This window comes from Pholis gunnellus, assembly GCF_910591455.1.
Source record: "Pholis gunnellus genome assembly, chromosome: 1".
Taxonomy (NCBI): domain Eukaryota; kingdom Metazoa; phylum Chordata; class Actinopteri; order Perciformes; family Pholidae; genus Pholis; species Pholis gunnellus.
Window position 1 is genome coordinate 23,122,432 of NC_136528.1, and position 18,072 is coordinate 23,140,503.

Here is an 18,072-nt window from a genome sequence, read left to right on the forward strand (position 1 = left end):
CCTTTAAACAGGAAATGGGATCAAGTGCTTTTTATTTTTCGAATACGAGCAGGGGCTCTGGTTAATGAGGCTGAAGCTATCTGAAGGCTCCTGGATGGCAACCAGACTACAGTGAACTGAAGACTTAATCAATCTAAAATAATATTATGATCAGCTGTTGTAAAGGTTTAAGACTATCGATTGATCCTCTTGCTTTCAGCTCAGGTGGATCATTTTTTTTGCATTTTGAACATAAGTGTGCCATGATCGCTGTCCAAGGTGCTGATCCTTGGACAGCCATGGATGTGGGAGCTGTCAGAGGATTCTCAACATTGTCCCTTAGGTTAGGTAAACTGGTGACGAACAAATGTTTTTTGCCTGTTAGGTGTGAATGTATCACTTTGAATTGTGGGAATGAGCACCACAAGAGAAATACCACTCACCTTCACTGTACTTGGGTGGCAGCAGATTTTTCAGAGAAACATATCAACAAAACTTGACACATGGAAATCAAACTATGGCCTGATACCACTGGAGTCGGAGGTATATGTTTTGTCATGTTGTGGGTGAAGTTAATCCTAAATGCCGCTTCCCAAACAGCACAGCAACACCAAAACAAATGTGTTTGACAAAACTTCTAATACTACTGCTAATTTGTTTTTGCCATGAATGCATACACACGTGGCCACTCTATTAGGTATATCAGGACAATCTATTGTAATCCAATACTATTGCAATCTAATGATACTATTCAGCGCCACAATATACTAAGGAGCAAGCCTACAGCAAAGCTGTTGTCAGCTTGGGCAGATGTGATGGTTAACCACAACTGTAATGATAGAGCCAGTCAGCTTATTGGTTTTAAATGGATAGAGATCCAACTGGTATTGAAACTTTGTCTATTTAAATACATAAGCAGTTTGGAATCAGTCTGCAGAAGCAGCAATGTTGCACACAAATTACCTGCTGGTGTTACCAACTAAAATGTCAGTGTAATCAGTCAAGAGTTTAGAGCCCTGATTACTTCAGCACTTCATCACTATTTAGGGTCACAATCGCTGAAGTAGGATGCCAGGCTAAAAGTCCTAATGACTCCTAATTTAATGGCTGGTTGGGTGGTTGTTTGTCTTACTGGAATGATTGCATTTAAAGCTATTGTTTTAACTCCCTTGCAAGCCCTCGATTATGTGGCTTGAGTGCCGATATCAGCCCGTTACATGACGGTGGACATGAAGACAGACTGTGCAACGTTATCCAAGCCCCTGGAGATTTTCCTAGATATTATCAAAAACACCAGTCCCTCCCTAGCACCTTCCTTTACATGATGTGCTGCTCAATTATAGAGTGATCTTGCACTGAACAAATCTGAATTGACACAGTGATGAGAATCCCCAAACACCAAACATGCACTGTAGTAACTGACAATAATAAGGAAGAAAATTAACGCTATTCAGAAAAATCGATCTTGCTCTTTTACCATAAGACATTTGATTCTTCTTCTTTGGACGTCATCTTTTTGGAGCCTAAACTTTAGTTTAGTTAAAAGTTTTAAAGCTCCATGTACGGCTGATGATATATTATGAAGCCTCTTGTAATGTTGTAATGTAACCTCCACTCACTCTACTCACCCCAAGTCAAACACCACAACATCCTCAACCCCCTCACGTCTTCTTCCTTTTCCTTCTTCTCCTTATGTACTCTTTTTTTTCCCCTCTCCACCACTTTCAGACCATTTATACCAGCTCTGCCTATGTTCCACAGTTACATTTGTTATATTTTTCAATTAAAATCTTACTGCAAAGAGGAAAACCCTGGTCCCTGTCCTCTACATAAAGCTCATAAAGCCCATGTCAAGCATCCGCCCACTTCAAGGACTCCTGGCTCTTACACCACAGTGGTTATGAGGAGATCCCTGGAGAAACACGGATAGCAGGCACTTGTATCTTCTCTGAGCCAATAACTCAATATTTACTGTACGTGGGCAATCCAAGGCAATGATTAGTCTTTCTGATGCCTTATAGGCTGCCTGTGTTCTGAAAAAGTAATCTGAAAGTAATTTCATTTAAAAAGAATGAGTAATTCATCTAGCTTCTTGGAGAACTATCTAAGTACTTTTTCTATTAAAACTAAAACATATTTTAATGTGCATTAAGTAGTAACTTTAAAATCTCTTCTGGAGGATCCGAAAATGTGTTGATGTGTGTTTCCGTTGAATTTGGGGCCACTGCATGACCAAAGCATCCTAGATGCAGAGGATTATGATTTGCACTGCAAATCACATTATCAAGTAACGATTTGTGTCCAAATTATATCAGTATGGCATTTTAATCTATCTTTCAAGTTGTAAACCTTTGCACATACAGTGATTTACAGGGGATGGTAAAGCATTGTGAGGATCTGATTTGGAGGCCATGAGTGACAGCTGGGGAAGAACTGATTGGATACTGAAAGAAATGGAAAGGGAGGGACCTCGACTGTGTGCATGAGTCATCACTCTCCCCCCCCCCCCCCCCCCCCCCCCCCAGCCAAACTGTCTGTTTTTGTCTTGCAGGTTGGAGATTTACTGAGCTATATTTTCTCTGCTGGAAAGATTCATTTTCGCATAAAACTGAATGCAGACTTTAACAAGGAAATTATTGAATAACATCATGATTCAAATTTGCAGGTACACTACAACAAATATCCAGTGACTGTTATTGAAATCTGTCTGATAAATCAAATCTGAGATACATTTTTTGACATGTTCCTTTATCAATATAACTGGCTTAAACTATAAGGATTTACTAACTAAAGTCACAACAACCTACTCCACAAAACAGATGCTCCAGTGCATTGAGGCTCCAGTGCATTGAGGCTCCAGGAAACATCCTTACTTCGTCACAGACTACAGCCCCACTTCTTAGCTCTGTAACCGTCGTTCATGATAATACAATTAATGTTTCCCAGAGTCTAGCAGGTTAGTTTGGGGAAAATAGGGGCCAGAGGGTTACCATGTGTGAAATCCTCCTCATTACTTTGACTAGTCTGGTCAAATCACGATTGTCATACCTGAGCTGGTATGTAAATATCCATAAAGACTGAACTTTATTTGACATTTTACTTTCACAAACTGACATTATTATTTCAGTCTATGAGTTGTTTGCCAAAAGGAGGCTTTGGCAAACTTGCTAATGCAATATTTAAGTCCTCCTCCAATCAAAAATCAGTTTTACTTATTGTTTCTTCTCTTGGACATTTGAGCTTCACTGTGCAGAATGACATTTGCAGAGTTTAACACTAGATGGCTGTTTTCATGTCCATATGCTGGAAAGAGAAAGTTTTGGTGTGCTCAGTCCAAGTCTATAAATATGATTATGTGACATCACAACTAGTTTGGAAGCCAATCGTGGTGTGATGTGGAAACAGGACGCCTTCACTGCGCAGATGAGAATGGACTTTTCAGTTAAGTAGGAGACAACTTGGGTTTAGCAGTTAAATGTTTTTAACTATTTGCATATTCTGGATTTTTCAAGGAGTATGTACTTTTAAGAAATGTGACAATCATATCAGGCACAAAATCCACGTAATTTTAGTGCGTGTTAGTGCATGTGAGCATGTCCCACTGGTTAGCTCACGGCCACCGCTCTGCTCTCATACAGCGGGTACAGCTGATAACACCGTCCCAACTGACAGCGTCCCACAACCTCCCCTCAGGTTAACACTGTTAGCTCTATCTGCACTTTAGTTGTAGTTTGTAGCCAGCCCACCGACGACATGTTGAAAGCCGTTGAGAAGCACTTAAAATGCTCCCAGTAACGGATCTTGCACCTTTAAAAAAACACTGAATGTGGGTGAGAGGACGAAACTCTGAATATTGCCACTCCTTGCTACGACATTTTGCTGCCCTGTACGCCACACTACCTCTAGCTGTGTTACTGAATGTAAACAAGCCTTTTTAAGCAGTTTGAACAAACAATACTGTCAATTTTGAGAGGCCAGTCTCAACTGAAAATAGAAACGTCTTGTTCAATCTGGTTGTCCAACCTCATATGCTGTTATTCTGACATTCCTACAAATGCTTTGTTGTAAAAATACAAAATATAGACTGATAACTTTCAGGGAATGGGAAATGCCACAAACTGTGACAGAAATGCCAAAAGGCTGTTTCTTTGTTTTAACAGGAAACAAGAATTAAGGTCAAATATGATGCAGTGGATCTATTCAAAATGATTACATGCTTCATTGCTCTTCTTCACTGCTCTGAAGGATTTCTCTTCAGTGTGACACTACTGTCAATACAGTGTGCCAGGGAAACAATGCAAACTATATAAAGCCCGAGAGAAAGCAGATGGGAAACTGAAAAGAGGGGGTGGAATCATCTAACTATATTCACAAAATGTAAAGAAGCATCAGGAAAGATGACTTCCTCTCCTGAAGGTGAATTTCATGGTACTAAAGGAAGACAAAAGAAGAACAGGGCCAAGTCCATTAGGGAGTGCAAAGAGGAGTCGAGCTAAATGAAGGATTCGTGGTGGAAGGCATGGTATTAGGGAAAAGACTTCTAGGCATTTAAGAAGATGCTTCCAGTAGTTTGAAGACTGGGTATACAAAACAATTTGAAATGAAAAGAACTAGGGAATGGGGCGGGGGCAGTGGACAGTGGCTTGGGGGAGGGGGTGTGCTCTGAGGAAAGCTTTACAGTGCAGCGCTATGCTGATTTCTGATTGAGTTCCCCTGGGCCGTTCCATGACTGGTATTATCATCAGTACACTAATATTTTGTATTTTCTTAAATGATTGCCCCAGTGTCAATGATATTCAAATTCATTCATACAGGGCTCCTACAAATCAGAAATGTGGGCAGCAATTCAAAGACCTACAACCAGGCTGGTTGACACATTTCAATCATCCCACAGTACATACGCTCATATTTTCCATCCCTGAGCTGGCACAGATCTGTCGTTTGTAAAAGGTGGAAATGACCAAAGGTCAGACTTTGAGCTGAACAAATGACCATCAGCCGGCCCCGAGCTTTCAATCTCTGACAGCAGTCTTTGGGGGGTAATGGTAAGTCTCAGGAGCCTATGGCTGCCTAGAGGGTACCTAAGCTTGTGAATGGGGGCTGTCCCCTAGCAGGACACTGCTGATACAGTCGGGATAAAATGTACCACATCGAACGCATGCTGCTAGTGTGCATATATTTCCTTTAGGTACCTATCAGCAAAAGGTGAAGGTGTGATTCAAAGCATATCTGTAAGTTATCTGTGAATTAAATAATATGACTGTGCTGTGATGAAACAGATCAATGCTGGTTTTAATATTGACATTTCATACCAAATTTATAAAAGAAATTCTGCACTGCATTTGTTGAAAATGGCTCAAAACGCCATCTACTGTTTTAAATCAGTCCTAATCTTGCAAGACCAATTCTGAGACAGAGACGACCGTTTGGGACCCTCTTCCCCTCTACCCAGTGTTTATCCTTTCTGTGTAATGGAAATTAAGCCATCTGTAAATGACTAAATCTGCTAAATCTGTGTTAATGACTGATTATATATACATATATAGCTATGTGCTTCACTACGCTGTGACAAGAGTGTGTAGATTACCATTAAGTTGTTTACATTTTCTCATTTGGCGGCTGGATAGTCAGCTAACATTAGAAAATGAGCGGAACTGGTGGCTGGCGGCACAGAAGTGGAGTTACATTGTAATGTTAGAATTGATGCAATGGTTCTCAGAAAGGCTTTCCCTCAAAAGTATTACAAGGGAGGGAGAATATTGTGGCCATCTTTGTTTTTTAAGAAGAACCAAGCAGGTTTTTAAGAAATTCATGTGAAGCAGGGTGTCTGCAATATAGGCTAGTTTATATAAAATCGGCAACCCCGTACAGGGACACTCTGGTTAAACTGTGGAGGTAGACACTGTGTAAGAACTGTGAAAAGGAAGCAAGGAAATTTCTGCTACTGGTTTAGGTCAGTAGTGTCATGTAGTGTCGAGCGGACATGCTCTTCCCTGCCAAATTAGTCGGGAAACGGAGTAGGCAAGGAGTGGAAGCCCTCCAGCTGAGAACAACAGCACTTCATCGGGATGCTGCTGGGAATATAGATAATGTTGAATACACAGATAAGGTCACTGCAACGGACTTTATCAGAAAAGGTGCAACAGCAGTTTAAAAAAAGATCATTAGGATGCAGGAACACATGCTGAGAAAGATCAGTAAGAGAAATAACACCGGTTTTAAATCACCTTCATTTGGTCGCTGACTATCATTGGCTCCTCCGTCTCGACCATCAGGTAAAGAGTAGAATTACCCTGTCTGCATGTAACTTGCATGTATTCGACCACTTGCTGATGACATTGCACTGCACTGTGTCAAGTTGAGCCAGGGGCCCATTTCACCACATGTGCAAGCTGCAATTTACAACATGAGGTAATTTCCTCTTGCTAATTTTGACCTCTTTCGATCCTTAAAAAGCAAATGCCTTACTTGCAGCCCATAAGCAGTTGAGAGCCCAGTAGGACTCGTAAATGTGTCTGCAATTTAAGAGAAACAATCATTTCTGAAACGCGACGCTACCACCATTTTCGATCTGCGTGTGCTCACAAAACGCTTTTGTGAAATGGGCCGCACCTTTGATGACACTGCACAAAAAGCAAGTGTGTGTTGGCTGGTGTTTACAGATCAGGTCACTTTTGTCTACATCACCGCTTCCACGTGCATCACCACACATCTCTCGTGTTTACAATATGACAGCCTGGTTGTAGCATTTGTAGATGTGGCTGGGCCCGCGGTAGACTTTAATGATAACACAATATGAGATTTCTGTTAAAAACATAATTTCATGCAAGAGGGGAAGCATGTGGAACATGACAAACAATTTACTGCAGCAAGGTATAGAAATTCACATTTCGGGAATCATTTAATGATTCTTTCTTGCCGTTTTACAAAACAAAACAAAAATATCTAAACATTTGTGATAGCTAAACCTTTCTGCGAGTCGAAATAGGGTGAAAATTAAGATACATTTAGCTATCAGCAAAATGTCAGTCTAATAATATGACAAGAAATGGAACCATTTGTTAAAAAACAGAATCAATCAGAAAAAATAAGAATCAAAAACATACCTAAACCGTGAAAGTTATAAACAGTAACTAGACTACATGATGAATGTTTTGCTTTATAATTATCCTGAACATATTTCAGAGAAAGACCACTGAGATAATGCAGTTGGACCTCACACAAACACCAATTGAAGATGTGTTGCAGGAATGAGTCATCTGCTGTCCACAGGGCATCTATCTGATTAGCATACCCACACTCACACACCAGGAACAAATGTAAATATTGCAATAAACCCTGGTGTAATAGCATCAATTCAGTGTCGAGGATGGGTTCCAGTGTATTTTCACTGAGTTTAGCAATATTGGATGCATAGAGTTATACAATTTCAATAATTGTTATTAAAGCTACATGCAAATATAACTCAATAATTTATGTTGTAGCAGCACTCTTCTCCAGTTTACCTCTGTGCCATGCATCAGTTTTAAAGAGATTTCTTTCTCTCTCTCTCACACACACACACACACACACACACACACACACACACACACACACACACACACACACACACACACACACACACACACACACACACACACACACACACACACACACACACACACACACACACACACACACAATGGTTTTATGGCAATCAAACATTAATAAAGTGCAACATTTGGGAAAGTATTTAAGCTTTATTGGGCAATATGTTGTAGTGTAAGCTGTGAGCTATATATAATGTAGCAAAACTGGAAAGGTGAGCAAATATAGTTTGGAAGGTGGGAGGCGGATTTACTTGAGCTAAATTATGATAGACACCATCTGCTCAGGTAGGCACAAGAAGGTTCACTTTATTTGTTGAAGTTGTTGTTTAAGTGAAGCTGAAGAATGTGTGAGATGAAAGGGCTAAAACAACTCAACAAGACAGTGTGGTGAATCACCCACAAAAGGGTTGTCTGCTCAGCAAAGCCCAACGATTTGGCGCTCTGTAGACTGAGGCACCCCATTTGGCTAATGAAGTCCCAGACTGTCTTCACACCACACCCCCACCCACCGCTCTACTATGAAATGTTCTACTCATGAAAGTAATGAGGCAGGGACGGAGAAAGAGTCTTCGGGCCACTGATAACCTCAGACTAAACTTGCAACCTTACGAGACAAGGGCCTAATATCTGGCCGTCAATCAGCCCCAGCATCCCTGGCTGGAGTGTTTAATTACAAGGATCAATTATTTACCAGCCTCCTCTTTCACTACTCAGTGCTCCCAAAAAAGGAGTGTAAAGAGAAAAAAAAGAAAAAAAACATTAAAGACGCAGAAGAGGTTGTGGTGGCATTATTTGTGCACAGAAAATAATAGGTTGCTTGCTCCAGATAATAGAGATAGTGTTTATTCTGTGCATCATATACAACAGATACGTTTGTCTATAGCTGTTAAACCGTTTTAAAGAATGACTACAAAACAACTTCAGTATTTGTTGTCAGATGAATGTACATAAAATGTCATTATTAAGCCTACAAATACACAACGGATTACAGTTCAAATTGAAAATAAAAAAATAAAAGATTAGAATAAACTCTTGGGACATTCATGAAATGCCAGTGATGTCTGAGGAGACACTTGCTGACAAACAGTGTCAAATAATTTTATAGAAATAAATAAAACTTAATTTATAAAGTGCCTGTCTTAACAGTTTTACATAGTTCTTTACAAAAAGAAAAGATGCAAAGACAAAATGTTGAGGGTAACTGAATTACTCTAACTCCCTGTAGTTCATATTTACTTCTGAAGCAATTTCTAGTCTTCAGCTGCACAGCACAAACAGCAACTGCAAGGCTTTTAACTAATTTGTAGAGACAAGATCATATTACCCCTTTGCTTGTATCCACAACAGCGCTTCACCTGGCTGATGCTGGGAATATAAGTTATAGCACAAATGTTGCTCATCTGAAATAGTGTACAATTAAAATGCTGCGTCCCATGTACTGACAACCAGAGAGAGAATATATAAAACGCATATTGAAATGTCCTTCAATTGCTGCCCGTCGGTTTTACAACAGAGGTTTTATAGATTGTATATTAAGTTTCTTAATAGCCTTTCACAAAAGTACATGGTGCTCCCTGTACTGTAGACTCAGAGAGTCGTTTCTCACCTCAGCTGGTCCAAAATTCCGCTGTAAGACTTCAAACTAATTAAATCAGACGAGATCATATTAACCCCATCAATGCCCCTCTTTACAAGCTGGTACACTCAGTACCCGATAAAAGATTATCCTCTGCTGACATTAGCACACTAGGGGACACATTTGAAGATATGCTGGATTCATTTGCATTAAACATTGATGCATTTTTCCTCCCTGACAACCGCCATAAGCTATAAATTCCACAAAAAACACATTTAATGTAAAAATGACAAATTACAGATAAAACAGATGGTAACTCATGTCACACAGCTGTACACTAGTCTGTGTTCTATCTTGCATCTAAAAATGTAAAAAAAGTAAATTAAAAAAACAAGAAGTAGCAGCTGGCAGAGTGTTTTGTGGTCATCCATCCAAAGAACAGAGTGCCTCATCATGTGTCCGAATTACAGCCAGCCAAATAACCCAAATAACAGGGGAAGTGAAAAATGCAGCACTCAACTGCTGTGGTTCAGGGCCTTAACAAGCTACAACACCTGTGATTTGTGGTTTGCCTGTTTTGCTGTATTTTGTGCTACATTTCCATCGTCATCATGAGTCTAGTCTGGCGACCACCTGCTCTCCACAGGAGCTGGCATTCATGCATCTGGTACTTTCATGGTGACCCCAGGCTTCAAGATTCCAGTGCTTTGGTGGTCTAAAAAAAAAGTTTACACTTTTAGGAGTTTTTTATTGTTTACTGCTGTTGCCTTTGGATTTGCATAGCACAGAGATGAGATACATAGTTGACTTGAATTAAATCATATAGACTGTTCATCCAGACTATTTGTATGTGGACATTTCTAAATGACTGGCATGATGCTCGCATTTCAGCAAAATAATTATATGAATGGCAAAAAAAAAGTTGAATTAACAACTACAAAACATTTGTTAAACATTAATACTGACATATCCTAAAGCCAATAATTGTAAGGAACAATAGATCTGCCATATCATCATGTGTAACTGTCCGGCGACAGTTATTATTTGCCTAATCCTACTAAAAAATGTGTTGATTGTTGAAAGACTCCGATATTGATCCAAAAAAGGAGGTTTAACACTTATGGTCTTATAAATTCCACAAGAGGGAGTGTGTTGAGACTGAAATGTAGGAGTAGGCAGCTCGTTTCTCCTTCTACAGCAGCAGAGGGTTTTTCCCCTGGACTCTCAGCTGATGGCTCATTAATCTATTCTAGCGGAGGTCCCCTACGCAAGCAGCCTGTGCCAGTGGAGGACTTCTCACCCTTCGTCCTTTTCAGCCCATGCTTTTACATAACCATGAGTATTAACAAGTTGAGGGGGACGTTTCATGAAAGCATTATAACAAAGAAAAAACCTAAACCTAAAAATATGGAGATTTATTATTGCTGCTTCACAGCTGTGATGATAGCAAAGTTTGACAACGATATTTAAACTCAATTGAAATGGCTTGCTGTAGTTTACAGTGGTTGCAGGTTCTGCCAATTCCACTGAGCATCAACATCAGTGTGCAGCTCTGTGCACCTTAAAGCCTATTGTCTTAGCGGACTGTCAAGTTGAGTCCTTCCAGCTCTCACTGACCTCCCCAGATGAAACTGTGGTCACTCCCAAGTCTTGACTGTAAAAATCTCTATCTGATGGACAAGTTCAATAATACATTCTGAAAAAACTGTGACAATATTAATAGAAAACATATGGTTGATGACAACGTGGGTTTTACTTCCACAACTGAATGATAACATTGCTCCACTACTCATAAAAGTCATTGTTAACAAAAGCTTAAGAGACGTCCAACAGGGGACAAAAGATGAGTGATCAGATGATCATACAGGTTGTAAACAACCAACAGCTTACTTAGATCAGCTACCATTTTATGTTGATGCAAAACCAGAGGTTGAGGGCTTCCTGTCGCAAAACAATCATGGCAAGTAGGTCAAAGTTGAACCAGGTGATCAGTTGGTAAACTGTGAAGGATGTTCACAATGGACAGTTTGGATATTCATTTTTAAAATTTGCTTTCATTTTCTCTGACTAAAGTTCAGTTAACCTGGGCCTGTGTATAGAGTGTTACATTTGTCAACAAAAAATTATGACAAAAAATATTTGCTTTCACAACGAAAATGAGACGAAGCCCAAATAAAAAGAAACAATTGAAAATGAGAAGCACAATGAAATGTATAGTTCGGTCAATCCGTTAACTGTTTCTCTAGATGTCCGCTACTTTATGCAACATTTTTGCAAGTCCTCTCGAGTTAAACCAAGACAATTAACTGTATTTTAGTAAAAAAAGTGAGTGAATCCAGCTTCTGAATGACTCAAGGCTCTGTAGTGGACAGCATAGGAAGCTGTGGTTAGGTGAGTAGGAACGACAGAGAGAAAGAGTTTCTGCCAGAGTTTGGAAATGACAGCTGAATTTATTGAGGAGAATACGTCTTAGTTGTTAGCCAAACACACTGTCCAAAGCGATGACCTCAGCAGTGTTATCAATTGAGGCCCCTGGCAGCCGGAGTGGTTAAGAGAGTGAGAGCGTGAGGGGTCAGCCGGGAGTCAATGGCAGTATAAAACAGGCAATAACAGGTGTTTTCAGAAAGTGTGATTCATCGCAACCACAAGAGGTAACTGGCCACCCAAAATATTACATAGTTTGCTGTAGCAGGATGCGAGATTAGCCTTGGACAGACACAGAGGTGCACCCTCACTCAGTCACAGATGCACAGACTCACACAGTCACACACAAGACACATAACCTCTTGTGATTCTTCTTGAAAACATGTGAGATATGATGTTTCTTTATTCCTTTAAGTCAATTAGAGATGAGCTGTGTACATCTTTGTTAAGTGAATGTATGTGTTCAGTGAAGAAACATGAAAACTATCAATCCAGATCCAGTAAGCATGATGGCTATTTGTAAAATAGTGGAAATATAGTGTAGGCTACCCGAGCAAATTAGCAACCTGTATACACATTTACAGCCAGACGGCCTGTGTGTGGGAGGCAGCAGGGCACTGAAAGGCTGCATTTACACACTTTTGGTTAAACTGCAGTATATGCTCCGACACCCATCATGGCTTAAGTACTCCATTCACACATACTCTGCTTCAGCTGACAAGAGCAATTACATGTTGGCGATTATTTTTCAATAGTCATTCAAATTATACATCTCACTGCCCTCAGTGATTTCAGTGGACACTTGTCTGATATCAGGTTTTCAATCTCACAGCAACTGATCTGTTAGTGACACCATCACTTAACCACCACAAATGTGACTGCTTAAATGACGGCTCTGTCAGGGAGTCATGTCAGATTTCAGATTTTTGATTGCCTGACTGAGGCTGACAGGGCATGCGGCTGTCTTTACAGAGTGAGGATTTAGCTATATAAATGTGTAACATGGCAATGTGTCAGCACTCTAATCAGGTTGTAGTGCTGCTGTGCTTATAGAATTGATATAACTGCAACATTACACGTGTGTCATCGTCTAAGTAAATAAATTAGCAGACATTGGCAGTTAAGCAACATTTAAGACACGACTTCTGGATGTAACATTTCCACAACGCGTCATGAGGTCTGCAGCATGTACTGTCCAAAAAACAAAATCTATCAAACTGTTTTTAATAGCATCTGATTGGCAAGCTGTCTTGGGACAGTTGGCAAATGGGCGGGCAGCGGAGGAGTTTAGAGGCGTTAAGTTCAGGCAGGAGCGACGCAGCACCCTGTGTCCTGCCAACAGCCTTACAGTGGCACAGTTCCTGACTAAGTTGTTGACCCATGGCCCCCACCTGTCTTGACCATGCATTATGGCTCTGTCATACATTGATTGAATGTGTTGAAATTACATTGTAATGACTGTAAATGACTTGTAATTCTGTTATGCTGGTCAACACTTGACATCTATTGCACTTCTGTCCATCCTGGGAGAGGGATCCCTCCTCTGTTGCTCTCCCACAGGTCTCTTCCTCTTTTCTCCCCGTTAAAGGGGTTTTTGGGGGAGTTTTTCCTGTTCCGATGTGAGGGTTCCGGGACAAGATGATGTCATGTGTACATATTGTGAAGACCTCTGAGGCAAATTTGTAATTTGTGATTTTGAACTAACAAAAATAAATTGAATTGAATCACTTCCCCTCCTATGCTGCCTGCCACACCAGAAGGCTTTTGACTCATGCCCATCTGTCCTGGTAGTACATACATTAAGTAAAAGCTGTCGGCACCCTGTCCAATTCACGCATTCCTTTATAACAAAATGTTGTATAGACTGTGAACAGACTTCATACCGAAGCAAGAAACATCTCGGTAAAGAGAATAATTATCAGTAAAGAGGTCATTTCTAATATCTTCAGAGAACAACGATATACTCTTGAGGTGTTATGATGCACGCATTTTGGAAAACAATTTCTTAAGACTGATGTTCTTTCATTTTAAATCCAATTAAAATCAAATAATGTATTTGTTACTAAACTAATAGAACAGACATGCAAAACATTTTTATCTTCGTGGAGATTCAAATGTACAATGTTGTTGATGCTCAGTCATTTTTGAGAATGTAGTTAGTCGTGCTGTTGTATCAAAGTATATGACATTCATTGGTGTTTCAAATGTCCTGACACAAATCAGAGGGACATAATATAAGAAACACCTCTCAGCATGAGTTTTCATGCCTATGTCATTACCACAGCAACCAAAGCAGACCAGAGAACATTGCCTGAAAATAAAAATAGGACCTAATCACTTACTTATATAAGTGGGAAATCAGTCCTTGACATTCAATATAGACACCCATCAGATTTGTCTACAGTCTGAACACATTCTAAGAGCTTTTTAATGTATGAACACATTAGTGGATGAATACATTCTATTAGCAATAATTGTAATACGAAACAAGTAAAATTAAACTGTTGCTTGAATACTTTTACACAGAACTGATTTGATCTGAATGAAGCTTTGACTTTTTTTATAAACATTTTAGCAAACAGACATCAACTTCCTTTTGAAAAACTTGCACAAATAACGAAGATGCAAACGTACCTGACCTGGCTGGATGTCTAAGTAATGAAGCACCTCTTTAAGCATAACAGGTGTGTGAGGAGGCTTTTGGGTTAAAACAGAAGACAGTTCTTCAGATCTGTCAAGGGGACCAGGACCAGAAGATGCACAGGCTGTAGAAGAGTGCAGGCTTAACTTCCATGACCTCCATGCTCTCCACACAGTACGATTTGTTTTCCATAAGATTGGGTTGGAGCACACTGAAAAAAGCATGATCCCGTTATCGATCTATGGAGAAAACAAGAGCAACAACGTGTTCAAACCAATTTAGAGGAGCAGGGTTTGTAACACTGTGATAGGTGACCACAGATTTGAAAATAGCCGAATAAGTGTTTGTATTTACTATGCTATTATTTGGAGTAGTGATCAAGTATAATAATTTGGAACACAAATATTAGGCCTACATCATAAGAGCAAACTTGCAGATATATTGTGCTGGAGGCTTTTTAACTGACTCAAACAGCTGGTGTCCAACCTGAGGTGTCCAACCAAAACAAGAGGGCATCACAGTTGTATGCACTGGCGGCTGGCAAATAGAGGGCCATGGGGCCTGGCCCCACCTTGAGCCACACAAAAAAACAAAATATGTCAATATTTGTGTTTTTGAACTATGAAATGTACCCAGTAATATGTGTAAAATGTGATATCTGCGCAAAATATATGCTTTTCCAGCTCGCCCTCTCCGCCTGTGTGCACAGCTCAGAAAGCTGCGTGTTCCCGTCAGGAGAAGTCTCTACAGTCGAGCGTGAGCGCCAGCGCGAGCACTACTCCTCCAAGACCCGAGAGGAGAACTTTGGAGGAGAAACTTCAGGCCAACGAGCTGATCCCAGATCAGCCTGACCTCACAATCAGACAGCAGACTAGCGGGAAAGGGAAGCAGAACATGCGAAGCTTCTCTACTTCCTGTACGCCAGACAGGTTTGGCTAGCTGGATGCAGTCATGCTAATAACTTAAAACAACGGGGACAGATCCAGCACGGACAGTTACGGGAGTGAGGGATGAGGAGGTAAGGAAACATGAGAACACCAGGGTAGGGAGTGAGGGAGGAGGAGTTAAGGAAACATGAGAACACCAGGGCACACATGGAGAACTCTGTCAAGCTACATATTAGGCAAAGTGAACATCTTTTCTTGTACATAGTTGTCCTCAGTCTCATCTGCTGAACTTGGTCATGGAGGCATCAACATTTAATTGAGATGGTAAATTAACAGTGAACTGATCATAGCTTATATCTATATATGCATGTGTGTGTTTTATATTATACTTATTATTATATGATATATATTATACTGTGTATGTATATATATATATATATATATATATATATATATATATATATAATACTGAATTCCCTGTGAGGGTGACTAAAATAAGATGTCCTGACGTGTTTATCAAAGTGTTATTTACTGCTTTTTTTCATGTTGGAATAAATGTTAAATATTTAACTGCAAAGTAGTAATGCTGTTTGATACCTTAATTTTTTTGCATTAAATCATACTGGGATGTTTGCTGAAATTGATTGTTTGGCCCTACCTAGAAAATGTTCCACCAGCCGCCACTGGTTTTATGATTTCAAGACGTTTGAGATCCCTCTGAAGGTTGAACTCTTCCAGCAGCCCACATCTTTGGCTTATACACTGTATCCCCACTACACCCTCAATACAAGTAATTACATCTGTGGTTAATTAGTTGAACATTTTGGCATTCTACATGAACACTACCTGCAGTGAGCTACTTGGTTAAAAGGGTATTCAGGTGTTTCCTGGCAACAAGATGCATTGAAAATTAGAGCTCAGTTAGTGACGCACGATTCTAATGAAATAGAAATATGTGCAGGAGCTGAAGAAATTCAATTAATTTGCATAAAGCATTGGTGAACACAAAGCAAATGTTCAATGGCAGCAAAGCACGACACGGTACCTTACAGGATTATTTTTATATGTGGCATCGCTTCAACTTAATATAACAGATGTATCATCATACATAGGTCTATTAAACAACCCATCTGGTAGAAAATACTAGTGATAAGATAATTGTTATTCAATTTGAGGAGGAGGTATTGTTTTCGAGGCCCTCTTCTCGTCATGTCTACTTAGTTTCTGTAGCCATTAAGCTAGGCGTGGAGCTTAAAAGGTCACATTAGCATAACGTTACAGCACAATCTGAGTAACAGTTAGTTGGTAGCTGCTAACAATGTCTCATTGTACCAGAGGCCTGGATTCAAGTGTATGTTGCTGGATCACACAAAAAAAACTTTTTGTGTGAAGCAGGTCAACGTTAGCTAACTAACTTGCTAAAAACACAAGAGCTAACGTAGAGCGAATGTACAAGAATGGAGTTGATTTACGCATGCGCAGTCTAACCTTAACAGGGGTGTTAAAGATGTGTTTCGTGTAGAGTTTAAGAGATGAGCTAAGAAGGGTTATGCAACGTTCAGTACACCATGTGCTACTCATTATCGCGTGTGTGCAGTGGCTGTAACGTTATCATGTCAGTGGCTGGGCTTTTTAAGCCTGACGATAGAAGGATGCATAGGATATTGTTGCTATGCCACCATGTTGGGTTGCCACGCGCGATTACCTACACGAACGAATTCACGGATAAGGTCGCAACAGGACATTCCGTTAGAAATGTTTGACTAAGGTGACTTGTGACGGAGACACGTGTCTACACCTCTGAAAGGTATCAGTAGCTTACCTTGGTCGAACAGAGCGTAGCTCCTCCTCCAGCAGCAGCATGTCCGGCGCGTCACGGTGACGTCACTGCAACTCGCATCCAATCAACTGCGACAGAGGAAGAGGGCTTTGTTTTTGAAAATATTGGCGCTAGTCGTGCTAGCAATGTCTAAGTTACCCTAGCGAATTTATCTTTCCAATACGAGCTACTGGTGTACAATCAGAAAAAAACGGGTTACAGGAAATACAGATAACCGTTAATGACAAGAGGTAAGAAGTAACGCTAAGTTAATCGCATACGGTGAATTCTACATCAAGAAAACAACGCTAGTTTACCGTTGGAAGTTGTGCGAGAGCTGTTAGCTATTATAGCTAACAGGCGTTAGCCAACCGTTGCCAAGTTTACGTTTTCAGGTTGGCTTTTAATTCTATCGCATTTTAATGTGTGCTTGAATTAAAAAAGTTTTGCTAACATGTAGCTGAATATCTTAACCAACAGTGAAACCGTTTGTGGCTTGAGAGTAACGCTAGTAATCATATTATTCATCAGGTTAACTGTTGGGTATGAATGTATTGTTATTGCCGGTAGATTTCACGTTACGTCTTGGATTTTATTCAGGTGATAACTGCCACTTAGCTACGATAACGTTAGTCCATTAGTTTCATTGCAATGTGTAGCAACGGAGCATGGTAATCATTTGTATTATCTGTGCAATGGTAGGGACGGTGTGCATAAAGATAATGCCAGTAGCATCAGTTTGCTTTTGCACATGTATACACTCAGTTATCAGGTTATTTGGTACGCTTGGCTAAAACCAGTGTATTTATACAACAGAACTTCAAATGTTTTCATCATATGCCGAACCTATTTAAAGCTAGCTATTTCAAGGAAGATTGGCCAAATACTAGATCCTATTTGATATTAAAAAATGTACGTCAGTATAAAGCAAAACTACAGCCTCCAAATTACCATCAATTTGAATCAAGACATCTCTGAAACATTTTCAACGAAACTAAAAGTCATGTCCTTCATGAGATTATAGTTTATTGCAGGGCTTTTGTATTCAAATGCATCTCCCAGACCTCATACAGGACATCCATGGTTTAACTAGCCTATTAATGTTATCTTACCCTCTACTGACACAAAATGTTGAAACAATGCTTTGCTCAACATGT

At 40.0% G+C, this 18,072-nt stretch overlaps 1 protein-coding gene across 1 annotated transcript in view; it reads right to left on the reverse strand.

The window, feature by feature from the left end:
- mettl15 (methyltransferase 15, mitochondrial 12S rRNA N4-cytidine) overlaps positions 1-16,942 on the reverse strand; it is a 45,483-nt gene extending 28,541 nt beyond the window's left edge. The window contains exons 1-2 of the mRNA XM_079157549.1: positions 16,919-16,942; positions 14,203-14,448 (exon numbers count right to left, since the gene is read on the reverse strand). Coding sequence (XP_079013675.1) covers positions 14,203-14,433 — 231 coding nt within the window. The 5' untranslated portion in view covers positions 14,434-14,448; positions 16,919-16,942. The remainder of the gene's footprint in view (positions 1-14,202; positions 14,449-16,918) is intronic.
- Between the last annotated feature and the right edge of the window lie 1,130 nt (positions 16,943-18,072).